Source organism: Rhinatrema bivittatum, chromosome 4 (genome assembly GCF_901001135.1).
Source record: "Rhinatrema bivittatum chromosome 4, aRhiBiv1.1, whole genome shotgun sequence".
NCBI classification, from domain to species: Eukaryota; Metazoa; Chordata; class Amphibia; order Gymnophiona; family Rhinatrematidae; genus Rhinatrema; species Rhinatrema bivittatum.
The window spans coordinates 152432262-152454716 of NC_042618.1; the positions used below are offsets into that span (position 1 = coordinate 152432262).

Below are 22455 nucleotides of genomic sequence, written 5' to 3' on the forward strand. Positions count from 1 at the left end.
TAGAGCCGCAGTTAGGTTTCTGTTGGTTAAATTTGCATATCTTTTTCTGCATCATCAGTGTTGTGAATAGAGCCAAGAAACAGTCTCAGGTAGTTTTGAGGAATTTAGCCAATATGGTTAGCACTGTATAAATGTAAAACTAGAATATTGCTGCTGTAAACAAGCTTGACTTGGTATGTCATTTTCAGTAATTTACAAATAATGCTTTTACTACATTTTGTGTGTTCTTTTCCGATAGATATCTTCAGGAAGTAGGCTACACAGATACAATATTGGATGTACGGTCCCAGCGAGTACGGTCTTTGCTTGGATTGTCCAGTTCAGAGCCAAATGGCTCTGTAGAGACAAAGAATTTAGAACAGATTCTTAATGGTGGAGAATCGCCTTCCCCTAGACAAAAGGGACAGGAAATTAAAAGGTAAGTGAACAACCTGGAGGTGTTACATAATTATTTTATTTCTACTCTTAGAATTTTGTTTAGTAGCAGAGATTTTTAGTTCAATTTTCACATCTCCTTAGATCTGTTGAACCAAACCAGAAGTCATTCGACATCTGACAGTATTATCCTTCGGGTCTAGAAATACAATGCTGTAAACTGCTAAAGGTTAAATTTAGTAGACTAGAAAATGTCATAAAATAAAAGAAATTACTTAAGGCTGACTTGAAGCTTCATGCAGATGTCATTCTCAAATCCCTGGCTTTTCTAGGAAGACCAGAATGGTCAGAGCTGTGAAGACATCTCTGATATCATAGACAAGGGATGGAAAATTGTTTCCTCCTCTCCCCTCAGGTCAATGGTAAAGGGACCTTCCCACTTCTCACCTCTGACTAGAACATATGGGCTGATGATCTGCCTGCACAGCAGGGAAAATCCCAGCACTTAGGACCCTGCTATGGGCTTTGCTCTTCTCAGAATATAGGGATGACATTTGGTCATATGGTCAGCACTTCTGAGTATCTTGCTTCATTAGCGCACATGCCTGGAAAAGTCCCCAATGACTATGTGATCTTCATGTTCCACCAATGTACTTTTTTTTTTTTTCTACATAAAGCCTAAGTACTAGGCCTCAGGTAACCTTTGTTGCCTCCACTTGTACAAGCATCTTTGCTGTTGATGAAATAAAACCTTACTATCAATACAATACAATACAATACAATACAATATCTTATCTAATCATTTTGCTACACATCTACATTTTATAATATTATACATATTTATTAATTGATACAGCTGGTTAAAATGCTTATAGTCGTTCTACAATTCTTCCCCTTTCATATCCAAGTTATTTTTCTATGTTTTTTGTAACTTTCTCACATCCAAAATATTGTTATAATATTTGTTAAGTTTCATACTATATTTGTTCTTGTATTGGGAAATGTTCTTTACTTTGTTACTCTCTGCCTTTACTCACATTGTTAATTGTAAACCGGGTTGATGTGATTCCTATCATGAAACTCGGTATAATAAAAATAACAAATAAATAAAATAAATAAATACTATAATTCTTGAGTAGGGTAGTTTTAGTCTCATACCCTGGCAATGGAAAATCACCCCAAAATGAGCCCCTGGGAGTCCACAGATCATAGCAAGTTCAACTTCAAAAGTATCCCATGTTTACTATTCTATATTCAAAATGTTTGGGCCATGGACTTGTCTTAGCACTGATTTTTTTCAAGTCTCTTTTCTAGAGTTTGCAGGATTAAAGAGTGTTCTTGAGGGGCGGTGTGCTTGGTTCTCAGGAGAAGGGAAGATGCTTATTTGATAGATGGTATAATCCACAAGTACTAGTATCAAATTAGTTTGAAAACCACATTTTTAAAAAAGAAAATAGGGAGAGGAAGATTTTTAAAACCTTGTTTTCTCTCTAGCTAGATCCATCTAGAAACCATTTTTGTTACTTTTGCCTATAGCAGGAGTCCATTTTATAAAACAGTCTGAACATGATAGGTTTCCTGCGGCTACTACAATAGTAACCTCTGCTGAGCTACATAGGTCCCAATGACTCCAGTGTCCCTAAACCTGTCAATTTGGTAGCACTGGAAACAGTTTGATGTAGTAGGAACTGTGCTTCTGTTGGCCTGGTGGAATTCATGGCTTTTGGTACCCTCCTGCCCCACCCTCCTGCTGGGAGGAAAGGGAGGTCAGGTCCTATCTCCAGTTATTTAGTTTTGAAGTATTTGGGGGAGTAGGTTTTCACGTAGATAAGCAGCTGAATTAGCCATGCTGTCTGGGTACGTCCTCCGTGCCACTAGGTGGTAGAGCTCTCTAAATCTCTCAAAGTCTTACAGCTAGGTGCTCCCTCCTGTATCCTGACAGGATTACCTCAGGCTCCTCAGTCAGTTTTTTTCCGCGAGACCGTTAGGCCTGCGGAGCTCTTTCTCCAGAGAAAATTCCTATCTGTGAGGAAAAAAGTCTTTAAATGTTTTGAGAAAAAACACCACAGGTAAAACAGTTACAGAATCCACAACGTCAGATGCCTCGTCCAGGATTGAAGTTCTGTTCCTGTGGCAAGTTAATGTTGGCTACAGATTGCCACATCTCCTGCCACTTCTGCCTCGGGACCCATGACCAATCGACTTGTGAGGACTGCAGGAAAATGTCCCCTCAGGACCGGAGGCAGAGAGAACATCATGAGGACTTCGGGCTCTTATGCCTCTTCAGAAGTCTCTGTCCGATCAGTTCCAGCTCCAACACTGAAGAAGAAGTCCCCTTTGAAGCAGAGGGCCTCTTCCGTCGAGCCCCCCAGGTCAGGTAATCAACTGCTAAGCACCAGCCTGAAATCGGCTCCAAACGCGGGGGATGCGGCTGCTTCACCGACGCGGGCGTCAAGATCGAAGCCTCGACGCACCAAGAACAGATCGAAGCATCAATGCATCGGCGCAGGGAAGTGCTATGTTAGCAGCGCAAATGCCTTTACTCTATGCTGTATCGACACATTCAGCACAGAAACTCCCTAAGAAGCATCTGTCAGGTCACAAAAGACACAGAGAGGCTTCACCAACACTGGAGATGAGTTCTCGTCAACCCACTTCAAATATGGAACCTGCAAACACCCCCACCCCCACCCTCCCGCCCCTCAGTTTGTCCTGATAGAGAACTGAACTAGCGACTCTAGGCAGCCTGCATTTCCAAATGAATCTGAGGAGCTTTCGTTGCCAGAGTGCCAACAAAGAGTCAGGCACACTCACCGGCAAAGTCTGGAAAAAATAACAAACAGGGTAACAACATCTTGATAATCGCTATTCTCCCCATCAACGAAAAGCCCCCCCCCCCCCCCAATCCCATCTTTCTAAGTCTTTTTGTATACTGGATAGTAAAGGGGTATAATTAAGACTAAACAAGTCCTTCACCTCAGGACCAATTTTCACCCCTAGATATTTCACACACCCCTTTGCTGCACAAAAAGGGAGATTAGCCCTCATATGAGCAAAGTGGTCACTTGCCACAGAGAGATTCAAAAGCTCTGATTTATCCTCATCGACTTTAAAACCAGAAACTTTACCAAATGCTCTCATGTCCTCCAGCAAAGCCTGTAAGGAGAATTCCGGATTGGCCTCTGTAAATAAAAGATCATCCGCGAACATGGAGAGTTTATAGTTATGTGAACCCATCTGCATCCCCTTGATTTGGGAGTTAGTCTCACCCTCTCTGCAAAGGATTCCAGGGACAGAGCAAATAGCAGAGGTAATAGAGGGCAACCCTGTCTGGTGCCCCTCCCTACTTTGAACGGCACAGTGTATTCCCCATTGATTTTTAAGCAACCCATAGGGTTCTCATATAAGCGCTGAATCCACCCGATAAAGCCAGAGCCCAGGTTCATCTTCTCTAGTACTTTGAACAGGTACGGCCAGTGAACCCTGTCAAATGCCTTTTCGGCATCCACTGCCAATAGTACCAAAGAGATGTTATCATGCTGAGCCCTCCAAATCAATTACAGAACTTTCCTCACATTATCGGAAACCAGTCTCCATGAACAAACCCGGACTGGTCCTCATGGATAATGAGGAGCTACCTTCCCCAATCTAGTTGCCAGTATCTTGGCAAGAATCTTCAAATCAATATTAATCAAAGAAATGGGGTGATAGGACCCACAAAGTGTGAGATCTCTCCCACTCTTATCTAGTATCGTTATCCCAGCCAGGTTGGACTCAGAGGAGATCGAACCCCCCAACATGAGGACATTAAACATTTCCACCAAGGGCGGAATCACCATCAGATGGAACACTTTGTAAAACTTAGCCATGAATCCATCCAAGCCAGGAGGTTTCCCCTGCTTCAGGCCCTGAATTGTTTGATAAACCTCACTTTGAGTAATCTCAAGATTTAGGAACTCATGGGCTCCATCTGGTAGGGAAGGTAATTCTATACCCTGCAAATAGAGGCTGATATCCTGTTCTCCCGCAGAGACATCAGATGCATAAAGCTCCTCATAAAAACTAATAAAGCGAGTGCTAATGTCCCCTGACTCATACAAGAATGCCCCTGAAGGATCTTTGATTTTGATAATGTAGGACTGTGCAGCTCTCTCCTTCAGTCTTCTGGCAAGCAGCCTACCCACTTTATCACCAAAATCAAATTGTCGTTTCACAGATCCAGTTGGAATGCTATCTGTGCCATATTTAATGCCTGGAGTTCCCTCCTTGCAGACTCTAAGTCCGCTATCCTCCATGGGTCTAGAGTGCGTTTGTGGCTTAGGACTAAACTGGCGATGTGTTGCAAAATGTGCATCCTCTTGCACGCCTATAATCTCTAGCTATAAGTTTACCACTAACTACCGCTTTTAAATAGTCCCAGATTGTGCCCAGGGTGACCTCCCCAGTGCGGTTAATATCCAGATACTCCTTGATGTCCCCCATCAAGGAATCTAGAAAAGCTTTGTCATCCAATAAGCTATCGTTTAGACGCCAGTACTTCTACTATGTGACTGGAGTTCCAGCCAAACCGAGGCATGATCAGACCATGTTAAGGAATCCACATCCGCAATTGTAAGGTCAACTAAGAATTTATTGATTAAAAAAAAAAATCTATCCGAGAGTAAGACTGATGCACATGTGAAAAATACATATAATTACGCTGGGTTGGGTATCCACTAAACCCCTAAATATCCACTAAACCCCTCTCAGAAATCAGATTTTTTTAATGCCTGACTGTGAAATCTGAGGTCTCCCCCTCCAGAGCCAGAATTGTCCAGGTGGGGATATCTGGTGAGGTTAAAGTCACTCCCTGCTATTACCTGGCACTCAGCCCATTTCTCCAACAGAACAGAAAAGCGTAGAAAGAAAGGACCCTGATCAGTGGTCAGTTATATAGAGTAAGAAGTGCAACCAATTCACTACCAATCATCACTTTGAGAGCTATAAATCTGCCCTCCACATCCCATCTGATGTCCTTAACATCTACAACTAGAGAACGTGCAAATAATATACCCACTTTGTAATATTTCTTTTTAACTGAAGCAGAAGCCAAATATTGCTGGGGGAAGAATCTTATCTCATAATAAACATTCTGTGCGTTTAAGTAGATAAGTGTTCTGACAGAAAATAACATTGGCCCGACAATTCCTCTCCTCTTGGAATACCAGCTTCCTCTTAGATGGGATGTTAAGCCCATCTAATATTAATAGAAATTATTTGAAAACTTTCCATCCTAAAATATTAATAAGGAAATGTCTCCCCCTGTAAATCCTGTCCCAAAGAGTCACCCCGGCTCACAATATTTACATGCCCATGCACCAAATTACATAAGAACATAAGAAATTGCCATGCTGAGTCAGACCAAGGGTCCATCAAGCCCAGCATCCTGTCTCCAACAGAGGCCAAACCAGGCCACAAGAACCTGGCAATTACCCAAACACTAAGAAGATCCCATGCTACCGATGCAATTAATAGCAGTGGCTATTCTCCAAGTAAACTTGATTAATAGCCGTTAATGGACTTCTCCTCCAAGAACTTATCCAAACCTTTTTTGAACCCAGCTACACTAACTGTACTAACCACATCCTCTGGCAACAAATTCCAGAGCTTTATTGTGCGTTGAGTGAAAAAGAATTTTCTCCAATTAGTCTTAAATGTGCTACTTGCTAACTTCGTGGAATGCCCCCTAGTTCTTCTATTTTTTGAAAGTGTAAATAACCAAGTGTAAATTGCTACCATGCTCAAATTTACAAGTAAACCCCCTACCCCCTCAACCCCCAAATACCCCCTGTAGCTGATCCACTTTCCACCTACATGAATCACCTCCTGGAGGAATGAAGTCGTCATCATGTCTGGCCACTCCACCCCTGCCCCATCAGACCCATCCAAGAACAATTTATGAAATAGAAAAAATGGAAAAAACATCCCCCATGCCCCATTATAAGAGAAAAGATATAACATCACAAAAGAGCCTCAAGCAGAGCCATAAAGCAGCTCCAACCCCAGCATAACTGGACAGTAATAGACACAAAGCATTCAAGCAATTCATGCCAGATGATCCCTGGATGACTGCGAGCCTCCCGAGTGTCATTGGAGCCTCCTGCTGCCTTTCTCCACACCTTGCCATCTAGACGTTTCACTGCATGTGCGTCCGCCGGCAGACATGGAAACATCTGAGGTTGTGATGACCATTCCCGCTGCTTGTAGAATATCTGCTGCTTCCGCAACTGTAGAGATCCGAGATGTCACTCCAGCAATAGTGAAACTCAGGCCAAAGGGAAATAGCCAACTATACTTGATATTGTTACTGCGAAGCGTAGCACCACAATCTCTGAACTCCCGGCGCTTTCAAATAGTAAAGATGGCCAAATCCTGGTAGATTTCAATCTTGTGACCCATCCAGATCACAGGCCCCAATTTTCTAGCTGCCAGAGCAATATCCTCCTTTTGAGAAAAACTGTAAAAGCAGGCAATTATGTCCTTGGAGCGATTATTACGCACTGCTCCCAGGTCCCTGTGCGCTCTTTCCAGCTTCACCACTGGTGCTTCAGGAGATTCCGAATCCAAACCCAGGACTTGTGCACATATGCTGGACATCATTTGTCTACAGTCTGCAAACTCAGGGTTCTCGGGGATCCCCCTGAACCTCAGGTTAGCTCTCCATGGCCTGTTTCCAGGTCTCAATCCGGTTTAATAAATCAGAATTGGTTTGCAGGAATTTATTTTGAGACAGCTTACAACATGCAAGCTCCAAGGCCTGGTCTTCCAAACTAACTTCATTCTCCTTGACCCACCTCCCCAGGTCAGCCAAGTCCCCCTTAAATTCTGCTAACAGGCTTAGCACACCATTTTTTTTTTTTTAATTTCCCCCCTCTGAACCCTAGGTGCATCTTATGGTTAGGTGCGTCTTATGGAGCGAAAAATACGGCAGGTTTACTTACCATGAACAGCATTCTCTGTAGACAGCAGAATCAATTAGCCATGCTAAATATCCACCTGCCTCCCTGGAGGGTCAACTACTTAGATAGAATTGGCTATGCAATTGACTGAGGGAGCTCATGAGGCAACTCCCGAGCGGGAATTCCCACACATACTCAGTAAAGCAAAAGCTCTACTAGCTAAGAGAGGTCCATACCATGTTGCCAGATGATGTCACCCACATGTCATGGCTAATTCCTCCTGCTAGAAAACAGTTTACAGTAAGAAAATCTTTTTTTTTTTTTTTTTTTTTTTTTTTTTTTTTTTAACTTAACCACCTGTTTGTTTGAATGTAGCCGGTTAAGTTTAGAGGTGGCCAACTAAAATTATCCCGGTAAAGTTACCCAGATAACTTTAGCGGAGTATATTCAGCAGGAGACTTGTTCCTCTAAATAATTTGGTAAAGTTACCTGGATAAATTTGCCGCTCATTTACTCATTTACTCATTGACTTATTGAATATGGACCTCATTGTATTTAAACAGAGAATATTACTTCCATTGTGTCATTAACTTCAACAAGCTAAAGCGCTTTTTATTATTTTGTTACAGGAACTCAGGTGATATTCTTGAAACATTTAATTTCTTAGAAAATGCAGATGACAGCGATGAAGAGGAGGAAGGAGACCTAGAAGACCTTCCAGAAGGAAAAGAAAAACATAGAATAAATAAAAAGCATAAAGTAAACATATTGTGCATTATTACTTTATAAAATGTACTTGCTCTATTTTAGTTACAACTAGAGAAAATCTATGTAGAATTGACTTTACATAGTCCTCCTTATGATTACAGTGAAAAGGTATCCCTGTTTTTCCCGCTGTAGTTTAAATATGCACATATTTAAATGTTAAATATCAGAAATGCATAAATATTTTTTAATTTAAAAAAATATATTTTACTGTATTGGATCAGTCATGCCAGGTGTCTTTCAATTCCAGTTTTCTTTTAAGGGGAGAAGGTGAGAGAGTTGGAGAGTAGAGTTTATTGCTAATTATAATGTTCGTCCTACTTTACACTTCAAACCTGATGAAACTGGTATAATTTGTAGAAGTTACTGCACAGCAAACTTCTGAGTATCCAAAAGTTTTGGTAACCGATAAACTGAGCATATAACAGTTGATAACCCTCCAGTACTGGCCTAGAGCTCTAAATTTTATACATCAGGTATGGTCACTAACGAACATATAGTAATATCTTAACAACGGCAGAAAAAGACCAAATAGTCCATCCAGTTTTCCCAGCAAGTTTCATATGGTAGTGACCGCTGCTTCATGCAGGTTACCCTTATGTCTCTTTTAGGGTAGTAACCGCCGCTCCATGCTGGTTACCCCCAAGCCTTATGTTAAGAGTAGTAATATTTACAGTCAAGCATGCTGCTTGAACATGCTTAGCTTTTGGTTTTGGCCTTCAAAGCAGTTCTGTGCTTTTTCCTTCATGTCTGCATATAAGTACCCCAGACCGTAAAAGTCAGGGCATCCTTAATGTGGGATACTTGAACTCATTACAGCTGCTTACTGTCTAGAACAGCAATTCTCAACCAGTGTGTTGTGACACAGCAGGTGTGTCACCACACTTCCCGGTCCCCTGCTGGCCCGGCTCTGCCCCCTGCCCCAGCAAGATGAGAACTCTTCCTCCGCCAGGCTTGAAATGCTGATAGCCCGGGCGGAGTGCGGCAGGAGAGCTGGAGTCAGTGTTACTCGCAGCATGGTTTCTTCTTCCCGGCCCCCGTGGCCCGGAAGAGGAAGCGGTGAGCAGCGGCTGCACGCATGGGAAAAAGAGACCATGCTAAAGTGCAAGTCCTGCAGCATCGACCTGACGCAGAAGAACAGCGCAGCCTGGAGCAGCATCAACCCCTTAGGTCAATGGGAATCCTTTATCGAGGGCTGGAAGAGGAGGAGGCTGTCGCTGCCGCTAGTTTTGGGGGGGGGGGGGGGGGGGGGGGAGAGTGAGTGAGTAAGCATATGTGTTTGAGATCCTATGTGTTTGTGTGAGCGTGAGACAGCATGTATGTAAGTGAGTGATTGAGAGCCTGTTTGTGTGTAATTGAGACCCTTTGGTATGAAACAGCAGGTATGTGTGTGATTGATAACTTGTGTGTTTAAGTGAGAGAGGTAGCATGTGTATTTATTTTATTTAAACGGTTTTATATACCGACAACCGTTTGCACATCGTGTCGGTTTACAGGTAACTTACAACCAATGTATATATAGGCATTGCCTTTACAAAGAACAGTAGCATTAAGAGCCTGTGGTGTATAAGAGAAAGAGAGCATGTGTGTAACTGTGTGAATGAGAGCCTATGTAAGTCAGAGCATGTGTATATGTGTGTGATTGAGAGCCTGTTTGAAAGAGAGAGCATGTGTGTGACTGAGGAGAAAGTTGCAAGCAAACCCCCCCCCAATTCACCACAGTCTTCAGGGCACCTGGAAATCAAATGTTTCCAGATATAGAGAGCAGAGCATTTTTTTATCCTTATTTTTAATTATTAGGTCTTTCTGGCTGCTGTTTTGTAATACTTATTGGTGTCTGGAAATTTTTTATATAAATGTTTAATTCTTGGATTTTCCATTCATCAGCTGTTTTGAAATCTATTCTTTTTATTAGTATGATGTTACTGCTTTTAATTTTATATTTCTTGATTTGTTTGAGGACTGGTGGTGTTTCTCCTTTTCCTTTGTTTCACTGCATGTAGTGTCTCTGGCTTGTTGCGGTTTCCAGTTCAGTTTTTGTCCACATGTTTCTATTTATGCTTTATGGTCTCTTTATTCTTTGTTAGGCGAGGGTCTGCACATGTGACTGAGGTGAGGTAGCCTGCTGGCGTGTAGTTTCTGTGTAGGGCTGTATAGCAGCCTGGTGTGTTCTGTTTTCCTGATGGGAGGAATATTGGAGATTTAAGGCCTGGTGTAATATTTTCAGTGTTGCCTTTTCTTAGGTTAGGTTACAGTTTGAGTGCTGGAAGTTGGTGCTGTTCCGGTTTACTATTTATGTAATTTCTGTTCAGAAAGAATACTTATATTTCCCTTGCGTCATTGTTAACAATAAAAAAGGCCCAGTATTACTTTCATTTTTGCTGTGGATTATAATGAGCAGTGTGTCACACAATGACAACTTTTCTGCACTATTACGAAATGGAAACAATGCTCAAGTTGGAATCATTCATTAGAATCAAAATATGTTACAGAAAAGCAGATTCAGTGTAGTCAAAGCCCCATTTACTGTCCCACTGATTCCAGCTACCTCCTGGAAAAAAAGCAAAGCATATTAAGAACTTTTAAAATTGCTATTAATTTCTACATAATATAACACAAAAGTAAACTAAAGGATTACCATACGTTAGAGAGATGTAATGGGGACAGGAATCTCACTCCCATGAAGAGCAGGGAGTACAAGCATGCCAGTTATAATTCTAGTCCAGTGGTTCTCAACTTTTTTCCCATCATGACACACCTGATGAACAACACTCATTTGTATCGGCACATTAAATGCACTTTTTACACTACTAAGAGAATCTTTACCTGATGCATTCCTTGCATATCATTGTTTACTTCATTCTATTGATCATTTTACTAGTTTTATCAAAACGCTGATTCATTCTTCTGTGTAGTACTGTCTTCCCATTATCTTGGAAATAGAAGTAAAAGCCCAAGTACTGTGGTTTGTAAAGTATTAGAAATTGTTCCATTTTACTCTCATGCAATTTACACCAAATTTATGTACAGGTTGCTGAAACATAAGACTGAGACTCCTCCCCCCATCAAAACTTGATGTCACTATCTGTTGACTGAGTTCTGCTGACTAATAACAGGCTAATTGGAACTTTCACTCAGTTTTTGCTTTACTCCCTGTGGTGGTGAGACTTGTATATACCTTGTTCACTCACAGAATTTCAAATACAAAATAACCTGTGAAATTCAACAAAAAGACTTTAGTGGCCTTCTAGGAAAAAGTCAGCAAGCTACTCATAGAAGGAAATAAGTGCTTCAAAAATAAATTGAGAAGGCTTTTGTAAGCAAGACTGAACTCCCTTTCATTGTTGACAAGAAAAAAAAATTAAAAGCACTATGGTTTGCTGTTGTAGCTTTCCTGAGGTTACAGTGTACTCCAAAGAGAAAGAAAGTCTGCACTTTTTAACTCATGGCTTAGAAGCTAATGAGAGTGGGGAAAGACATTTATAAACATTGTTTTCCTTTTACATGTCAAATATATTAAGGCAGGTAAGAAAAAATAATCTGAGCCAATAGTGCTCCAAATGTGCTGCTCGCCTGCAAGCTTCTAAAATTGGAGCATATTGCCTTCACTATGAGAAAAGAGCTTCTCAAAGATACTTAAACCTGAGGAATCTTCTGGTTAGGTAAAAATGAGGGATGAATATCCAGGACAATCTCAGCTGATTAATGTCTTTCCTGCACCCCCTCTCATGCCTTTAAACTCTACAGTTATTGAATGGATAAATCAAACAAATTTGCTGAAGACCAATGGGTAAGATGGGGTTCACCTCGGAGGAACATCTGTTTCTGTTGTGTCCGATCTTCGACAGCTTCGCCCCGCCTACCTCTCTCTACTTGCGGCGCCTCCTACTCACCTTGGACTGATGGCCACCACGGCGTCTGCTTGCCGACCTCTCCGGTGTCCCCGGACCGGCTATGGTGCTGCCTCCCGCCATTCTCCTTCAAGGTATCTCTAGGGCACGCGCACACATGCCGCCCTCATCTTTATTTCCAGGTTGGCGCGAACCTCAGGGGCATCCCCCTGTTCTGATGTCTCGACTCCAGGGTATATCTGCCTACTACATTTGCTAGCTCATTGAGTTAGCAACTCAGGATTCTTACGGATGGTATTCGCTCTCCGTTCCTAAGCTACTCTGCCACTCCAGCTCTAACTGGAACTCTTACTACCCTTCGGGGTCACTAACGGGGTACACGCTCCTCGGGGGCCTCTCTGCTTCTTTCAGGTGCTATCAGGAAACCGGTACTCGCTCCTCGAGGGCCCATGTTCCCTGTGTCACTGCCTGCAACCTCTACTTGGAAGAACTAACTACAGTCACCATCAGTGAGTACAGTAAACATCTCTCTCTACAGTACTGCTTCGCCGGAATCAGGTACTCGCTCCTCGAGGACCTGCCCTGTGCCAGTGCCAGACCTCTCGTCTAGTGGAATCTCTGCTACTGTTAGTGAGTACAACGCTACTGAGTCTCTCTGCTCTAAGGGATCAGGTACTCGCTCCTCGAGGGCCTGCTCTCCCTGTGTCGGAGCTCTCCTATTCTACTTGGGACTCTGAATGCTAATTCTATTGTGTGCTCATAACTCTCTCTTTTCCACTACAGCACTGCCTACAGAGGATCCGCTGTTCCAGCATCTTGTGAGAGACGTGCCCAGCCGGGCTCTTCAACCACTACTCACTACTGCCACCTCTGATGGTTCCATATACTGTTTAATAAAAGGTTCAAATCTGTGTTTGTCTGTCCGGAGTTTAGCCTGATACTGTGGTCCCTCACGGGACTGCCCCCCGTGGGCGCAGTCAGCTACCACAGTGTCCAAGGATCCACCCAAACACCAATAACCATAACAGATTGCTAACTCCATGGATCCAGCTCAGCTCAACACCTTGCAGGCCATTCCAGGCCTGGCCTTGCGCGTTGCTGAACAATAAGACACGTTGGAGAAATTAACTACCGCGTTTCATCAGCTGCATGCACAGAAGAATCAAGGATCTATATCCAGCAATGAAGGTCAGTTACCTGAAGTAACTATAAAGACTATCGTGCCTCTTGCTGCTCCAGTACGTTTTTCTGTAGAGATTCACAGAACAAGAAGCTTCTTAAACCAGTGTTGTATGCATTTTGCATTGCAACCTACTCACTTCCCCACAGCCTACGCCAAGACTACTTATATTCTATCGTATCTGGATGGAAGGGCTCTGACTTGGGCTTCCGTGCTGTGGGAACGCAAAGACCCCATATGTCAGGATATTGACGGATTTATGGACTTTTTAAAATCCATTTTTTATGATCCTGCCCAGTATACTGTTGCTGGTTCTACATTGGTGGACCTGAAGCAAGGCAACCGACCTCTGGCTGATTTCGCTATAGAGTTCAAGACTCTTGCGACTGAATTACATTGGGACCCTAGATGCCTGAAAACTCTCTTCTTCAAAGGTTTGGATTCCCGCTTGAAGGACGAGCTGGCTGCTCGTGAAACACCTGACTCGCTGGATGAGCTAGTGGCCTTGGCTACTAGAATTGATCACCGGCTTCGTGATAAAGTGCTAGAGCTCAAGCCTTGTAAAGGACCTGTTTAGAAGGAAGTTCGTGCTAAGCCTGCACTCAGGATGGTTCCATTGACTCCCGTTGCCAGTGAGGAAGAACCGATGCAACTTGGTCGCGGTCACCTGACATCCAAAGAGAGAAGACTTCGGAAGAGGGATGGATTGTGCATGTACTGTGGACAAGCTGGTCATGCAGTCCAAACATGCCCGATATGTCCTGGAAACGAATGGGCCTAAGTCCTGCGGAAGGACTCTTCTTAGGCCTCACTACACCCTCTCCTCCGCTCTCTCTCCCTGTCTCTCTGATCTGCGGACCGTTGGAGTTTCAGACTCTTGCCCTGGTGGTCTCAGGGGCAGGAGGTAATTTTATTCTTCAACGTTTAGTGGAACACTTGAGGATTCCCCTCACCACTATGAAGACTCCACTACACTTATCTATACATGGGGAGCCTTTACTGGGTGCTGTTACCTTTTGTACCGAACCGTTATCCCTCCACACAGACGCTCTCCATACCAAACTGATTTCCTTCTTTGTGTTAGAGAAGGCCATGCACCCTATCGTTTTGGGGTTAACCCTGGTTGCAGCTGCATATGCCGCAATTCAATTGGGCCACGTTGGAACTCTCCCGTTGGAGCCCAGAATGCCATGGCAAATGCCTAAAGGAGGTTGCTCCTATTCTCTGTATGCCTACTACTCCAGTGATGCCAGGACTGCCGCCTCAGTATGCATCATTCCATGATGTGTTCTCCAAAGAAGCTGCTGACATCCTTCCGCCACATAGAACTTATGACTGTGCCATAAGACTGAAACCTAATGCTGAACCTCCTAAAGGATGTGTCTACCCCCTGTTGGTGGTGGAGAATAAAGCCATGTCGGAGTATATTGAGGAGAATTTGCAAAAGGGTTTCATTAGACCATCTAAGTCTCCTGCGGGCGCAGGCTTCTTCTTTGTGGGGAAGAAGGACGGTACACTGCGTCCTTGATTCGATTATCGAGGGCTGAAAGAGATCACGATTAAAGACCGATACCCCTTACCTCTGATCTTGGAGCTGTTTGATCAACTGCAAGGGGCCAAGATATTCTCAAAACTTGACCTGAAGGGAGCCTATAACTTGGTTTGCATTCGTGAAGGTGACGAGTGGAAAACAGCTTTCAACACTCGAGACGGCCATTTCAAATATTTAGTGATGCCTTTCAGCCTGTGCAATGCCTCCGCCGTGTTTCAGAACATGATGAACGACATTCTGCGGGACCTTCTGTACAAATGTCATCTACCTAGATGACATCTTTATCTTTTCACAAGAAATGCCTACTCATCTAGCAGATGTCAAACAAGTATTACTGAGACTTCGAGAACACCGTCTCTACGCCAAATTTTCGAAATGTGAGTTCCACAAGGAATCTGTACCTTTTCTTGGCTACATCGTATCTAAACAAGGCTTCCAGATGGATCCCCAAAAATTAGAGAGTATCAAAGAATTGGTCTCAACCTACCAGTCTGAAGGCCCTGAGACTATTTTTGGGGTTTACAAACTACTATAGAAGCTTTATAAAGAACTATTCTTCTTTAACAGTGCCCTTAACTGCGATGACACGGAAAGGGACCAATGCTTCAAAGTGGTCTGCGGAGGCCATTTCTGTGTTCGAGAAATTAAAAACTGCCTTTTCCACTGAGCCATGTCTGTGTCACTTGGACCCCAACAGACTCTTCATCATGGAGGTTGACACTTCAGATGTTGGAGTAGGGGCCATGTTGAGCCAAATTGGAGATTCTAAAGCCTTACATCCCTGCTCCTTTTTCTCGCAGAGCTTTTCTCCTGCAGAGAAGAACTATGGGATCGGAGATAACGAGCTCCTGGCTATTAAGATGGCTTTCGAGGAATGGCGGCCTTGGCTCGAAGGCACCCAACATCAAATTACCATATTCTCAGACCATAAGAATCTAGAGTATCTCCGTCATGCGCAACATCTTAACCACAGACAAGCCAGATGGTCCTTGTTTTTTAATCGCTTTGACTTTGTGCTCAAATACTGTCCCGGAGACAAGAATACCAGAGCAGATGCCCTGTCTCGCTCTTTCCTCTCTGAGGATGTTCCTGAAGAACCACAGCATATCATCGACCCGAAGAAATCATCTTGGTGGCTACCCATTCCGTGCCTGCCGGTAAAACAATTGTACCGAAGAACCTCAGAAGGAAACTATTACACTGGGCTCATGATTCCAAGCTGGCTGGCCATCCTGGTCAGCGCCGTACCCTGCTGAAATTACAGAAGTATTATTGGTGGCCTACTATCAAGGAAGACACGTACTCCTATGTAGTGTCATGCTCCAACTGTGCCAAACATAAGCCTACTTCTGGTCATCCCTGGGGATTGCTGCAACCGCTGCCAGTTCCGGAGGAGCCATGGACTCACATCGCTACAGACTTTGTAGTTGATCTGCCTCCTTCTAGAGGAATGAATACTATCTGGGTGACGGTTGACCGTTTCAGTAAGATGGCCCATTTCGTGGCGCTGCCTGGCTTACCCTCAGCCTTGGAGCTTGCTAAGCTGTTCATTGTCCACATCTTTCATCTACATGCCCTATCGAAGCACATTGTCTCGGATAGAGGATCGCAATTCACGGCAAAATTCTGGAAGGCTTTGTGCAAGCTATTTGACATCTCTCTGGATTATACATCTGCCTATCATCCCCAATCTAATGGCCAAACTGAGAAGATGAATAGGACCCTAAAACAGTTCATTCGTGCCTATGTGAGTTGCCGTCAGAATAACTGGGCCGAACTGTTGCCATGGGCAGAATTTGCCATTAACTCACATCCAGCGTCATCCACTGGATCAACACCATTCGAAGTGGTTTATGGACGACTACCTTCACCACCACTTCCTCTCACTCTCTGTGTCGTCCCCAGCATCTCAATCCACTGCTGATGATAATCCATCAATTATGGATTCAGACTAAAGACATGCTAACCAAAGCGGGTGATCGAGCAAAGAAATCATGCGACGCTCATCATTCTAAAGCACCTGTATTTCTACTTGGTGACAAAGTCTGGCTGTTGACTAAGCACTTGAGACTAAAGTTACCTTCTACTCTATTGGCTCCACGCTACGTTGGACCGTTTCCAATTCTCCGACGTTTTGGCAACATTACGTACAGTCTGAAGCTACCGCCTGGATTGAAAATCCACGACGCATTCTACGTTTTACTTTTGGAAACACTCAATCTCAGTAAGTTCTCACCCAAGTCTCCAGAACCAACTTCTATTTCCACAGAAGAAGACCTTGAATATAAGGTTGAAGCTATTCTGGATGTAAGACAACGTGGCAAAACTTGGGAATACCTTCTGTCTTGGGAAGGTTACGGCCCTGAAGAAAACTCTTGGGAGTCGATGGCAAATATCCTGGACAAAGAGGTGCTTCTTCAATTTCATCAGATGCATCCACACAAACCTGACCCTGGTAAAAGGGCTGGAGGCCGTCCTTTGAAGGGAGGTACTGTTGCATCCTTCGGTCTTCGACTGCTTCGCCCCCCCCCCCCCCCCCCCACCTCTCTCTACTTGCGGCTCCTCCCGCTCACCTTGGACTGATGGCCGCTGCGGCATCTGCTTGCCGACCTCACCTTGGACTGATGGCCGCTCACCTTGGACTGATGGCCGCTACGGCATCTGCTTGCACGTCTCTCACAGGATGCTGTTCCAGCATCCTGTGAGAGACGTGCCCAGCTGGGCTCTACAACCACTACTCACTACTGCCACCTCTGGTGGTTCCATATACTGTTTAATAAAAGATTCAAATCTGTGTTTGTCTGTCCGGAGTTTATCTTGACACTGTGGTCCCTCACGGAACTGCCCCCCGTGGGCGTGTTCAGCTGCCACAGTGTCCAAGGATCCACCCAAACACCAATAACCATAACAGTTTCTAATAAAATAATGCAGAGATATTTCCTTATCTCTAGAATCTGTGACAATTCAACCACAGCTGACACATATTGTCTGTGTCCTCCCAGAAGCTTTAGAATTTTCATATTTTGATATAGAAAATCTTGAATGTAAGAGATTGTGACTGTCTGTTAATTTTCTGACCAAATAAATTGCCATTACATTAAATCTTCAAGATGAGAGTATCCTACAGAATACTCTGTTAGGCATTCAACAAAAAGTAAGAAAACATCTTCCTATTCACCCAGGTGGTGGATAGGAAGATGATAGGAGGCTAGAGGAGATGATAAAAAAAAAATGGGTACATCCAGGCTGTAGGGATGTTATGCCTAAAATATTAGCTAAAACAGTTAAGACCTTAAACAGAAAACAATTGATAAATGGTCTAAGGCTTCTATTACAGATTGTATTTCTAGTATTTTCAACAGAATAATTGTTCCTGGATTCAAGGATACAATAGATTGTTGTATAGATACACCTCTTTAAAGCATGAGAGTTAAAACAATTTTTCAGTCAGTAGTGTATTCCACACATCTCCAAACAACAATTCATTAGTTTTAGAAACTAAAACTTGGCTAAATTTGCTATGGACAGCTTACAGAAGACTCGAGAAGAATAATTAGCTGAAAATTACCATTTGAGGATGAACAGTTGTTACATAATTCAGGCCATAAAACCAGGTGACTTGATTTGTGCCTCAGCTTACAAGAAGCTTCTAACATCAAAAATTACCTCAGATTTGCTATACTCTATCAATATTATCGGTATCATACAGAAGCCTGATACTGTCAGCGGTCAAGATTAAGTATCTTATTTCCGAAACGAAAGCTGCAGTCTTTGAATTATGTATCTGCCAAACAAGGCTTGCACCTTCTGTGTTAGGGATCCCCCTGGGCTTAGACACGGGTAGCCACTATGGAAAAGGGATCCCTGAGGCTCATTGCTGGCATACACCTGCCATAGATAGACTAGAAAGCAGACAAGGAATTAAACAAGGTTAGTTTATTCGTCGATATACCTTTAAGATGACCAGTCCAAGACAAGAACAAGGTCAGGAATTGCAACGGTCCACAAAACAAGGCACAATATTACATGGCAGATAAGGTCTGCTGCAGGACTCCAGGAACTCAGAAGAAAAGTAACACAACACTGCAATGGAATAAGCCAGAGCTTTCCAAACTTTTCATGTTGGTGACACACTTTTTAGACAAACATAATTTCACGACACGGTAATTCAGTCTACTAGTAAACCAGAGGTTAAAGGTTAAACGAACGAAACATATTTCGACAATTTATGTATGTTTCCTTAAATATATACATAAATAAAATGTTTCACGACACAACCTCTCTCATGAAAACCTTAAATTTATATTAAAAATATATATTCCAAGATTCATGTTATTGTTATAATTTATGAGAAACAATAATAAAACAAATTGTCTATCCCCCACACACTCATCTCTCTCCTCCCCCCAGCACATGTCTGGCCCCCCACACACTCATATCTCTCCCCCTCAAGCACATGTCTGTCCCCCCAGCATGTTTGCCCCCCACTCACTCATCTCTCTCCCCCCAGCACATGTCTGGCCCCCACACTCATGTACCTCATCTTTTTGATTGTTGCCAGTTAAGTGCTTCACTCCCTTCCATGATCACCAGACACTGCTGCTTGCAGTCAGTACTCTTCATGGCCAGGCCTCATCGGCAGCAGCAGCCAATGCAAGGATGGCAGGGCTCGTTCCACCCACCAAGCCCCCCAAAAAAACGCGATTGACAGCAAAAATCACCCAATAATAAGCAACCCATAAACTGAAAAAAAAAAAGTGAATCTCTAGAAAAAAAAAAGCCCAAACTCGCATCAGAGTTGACCGGGCTTGCGCGACACACCTGCACACTGCAGGCGACACACTAACGTGTCCCGACACACAGTTTGGAAAGCTCTGGAATAAGCAGTAACCAATAAGGAACGCTGCCTCAAATTTTGAAAGAAATACCTTAACTAGGTCTAGCTGGCCCTTACTAGGCCAATTAGAATACAGGAAAACAGTAAACAGTGAACCTATCATTAGAGGAAGGAATCATGCCAGAAAGTCTAAAAGGGGCAATTGTAAAGCCAATTCTAAAGAAGAAAAACAGCGACCTACTTAACCTGAGCAATTACAGACCAGTATCAAACCTACCCCTAATCGCAAAACTAATTGAAAAAACTATACAAAAGCAATTAGCGGAACACTTAGATAATAATAACATCTTGTATCCATCACAGCATGGCTTTAGAAAACACTATAGCACAGAAACACTCCTGCTAGCACTAACAGACAACATCATGAGAGGATTCGACAACGGCAAACATTATATCTTAGTGATGCTGGACCTCTCAGCAGCATTTGATACTGTAAATCACGAAATCCTTTTAAATAGACTAAAAGAAATAGGGTTAAGTAACACAACTATCAAATGGTTTAGATCTTATCTAACCAACAGATATTTCCAAGTTCAAATCAAAGACGTAATGTCAGAGAAAATACACCTACAAACAGGGGTCCGTCCCACAGGGGTCAGCTCTATCTGCTACCCTTTTTAACATATACCTTTTACCATTGTGCCACCTACTAGCCGGTCTAGGCATAACACACTATATATACGCTGACGATATTCAGCTACTACTACCTATAGATGAAACTCTGGAAAAAACACTAAACTTAGCCAATATGTACCTTGATATCATAAAACAACTACTAAACCAAATGGAGCTAGTAATCAACATTGAAAAAACAGAGTTCCTACACTTAGAACGCAAAAAGAATGAAATCATTCAAAATACAATCACACTCAAAAACAACCAAAAAATAGAACTAGCAGAAAAAGTACGGAACCTAGGCATTATAATAGACTCAGAATTAAGCCTAAAACAACATATATCCTTAAAAGTGAGAGAAGGATATGCCAAACTCATGGTTCTCAGAAGACTCAAACCACTACTAACAACTAAAAACTTTCGTACAGTGCTACAAGCACTGATCTTTGCGAGCACCGACTACTGTAACGCCTTACTACTATGTCTACCATACACATCACTCAGACCACTACAAATTCTACAAAACACCGCAGCAGACCGAGTTATCTAGAATAGCAATTTTGTCTTGCCATCAATTTCCATTCTGTTAACTTAAGAGTCTGTACTGTCCCTCCCAGAATCCAACTTTTATTTTTGATCACGTCAGTAGCTACATAAGTGAATATTTTATTATGATAATTTTTATTTTATTTGAATCTTTCAGACCACATGGCTAGTGAAATACTACTTAACCGAGCAGGAAGTCCTGATGTGACCTATACATAACCTTTGGTGCAGAATGTGTGAGAGATAATGGAATTGTAACTGACCATAAACTAATTTCTGTTGCCCAACCATGACTCTTTTCTAGTGTATTGCAGCTGTATCAAATCCATTGTACTAGAACTAGAAGTTTTAATACGTATGTTCAAATTAAGAATGTGGAACTAGAGACTGGAGGATGAAATCTAAGGAATACAGGGCTATCCAGTCATAGTCCTGTATGAGCAAGTGCAACAATGATAATTTTTAATTGACCCTAAACACTAACAGTTTATAAAGAATATAAAAAAATGTTTAAGGTCCTTTCCACAGTCATCCTATGTGCACTTGCTTATTTCTTGAAGTCACACTAGGTGAGTTTCCGCAAGGATTATCAATAATATTTTCTTTTTCGACTTTGAAAGGTTCTGTTTCATAATGGAGTTTAAAAGAAAAAGGTAATAAGGATATCAACGTTTACCTTCTAATCAATACTGCACAAACTTCCCTTTAGGGCAGATTTTGTCAGGCATTTGTAATCTGGGGTTTCTGATTATAAGTAATTTTCTCATGTCTCCTCTTCAGTCTTTTTGGTTGTGTTATGATTTACAGGGGGACCCTTTTATTTTCAAGCTATTGTCTTATGTTGAGCAACTTTTTAAATTTATTTTTATATATTTTTGTACATTGGCTAAATAATGTATTTCAATGAGTGCAGTTTACTTAGGGTTTTTTCTTTTACATTTTTCATATGAGATTCACTGGAATAGTACATTTATGGAGAAACTTTACAAAATTGGCTGTTAGCTGGCAGTATACACATAAGTTATATCAGTTTTCAAAGCAGACTTACTTGCATACCCACCAAAACACAGATATACACATACATAAAAGTAAGTGTATATCGGTCCCTGCAGTTTTCTAAAGGACCATTTGTGCAAGTAAAGCATTACTTTACATGCAGAAGACTCTTAGGCCTGATATTAAAGCTGAAATGCTTAGTTTATATGCTTCTTAAGAGACATACAGTTGAACATCTATATATAATTTTTACATTTTTTAAATAAAATATATTTTTTAATCTTATAGTGTAACTTGATAATACAATCCCATTTATTTTAAGCCCCTAGCATGCAAAGCTATATAATAGTACACAATTTGATTTGTGTAGATGTTGACTTGATTTGAATTTTATCACTCTGGTGTATGTTTTAGTCTATGAAAATCCATAATTTTCTGTAGACAAGCAGGATGACTAAGCCATCCAAGTGGGTGAGGTCATCTGATGGTGCCAATGCGCAGAGCATTTCCTAGATAGTGCTGGTAAAGCCTAGAAGGAGCTTCACCAGCATCTGCAGGATTTCCTACATAGTTACACTTGTGTGTGACCCCTTCAGTTCTTTTTTTGGTTTGTTGTGCAGAGAAATTCATCTTATTCACTATTGGGCCTCCTCAGTTTGCTCTTCTTTACACAGTAATACTCCTTAATTATGTTTTGATGATATGTTTTCATTGTTGGTCACCTGGCACCAACAAACTTT

General features: G+C 42.3%; 1 protein-coding gene across 4 annotated transcripts in view; it reads left to right on the plus strand.

Annotated features, from left to right (window-relative positions):
- The window catches only part of STRN3 (striatin 3), a 349837-nt gene that overhangs the window by 127771 nt on the left and 199611 nt on the right, over positions 1-22455 (plus strand). For all 4 annotated transcript variants that reach the window (XM_029598990.1, XM_029598988.1, XM_029598991.1 and 1 more), the window contains exons 5-6: positions 239-418; positions 7943-8072. In XM_029598990.1, coding sequence (XP_029454850.1) covers positions 239-418; positions 7943-8072 — 310 coding nt within the window. The remainder of the gene's footprint in view (positions 1-238; positions 419-7942; positions 8073-22455) is intronic.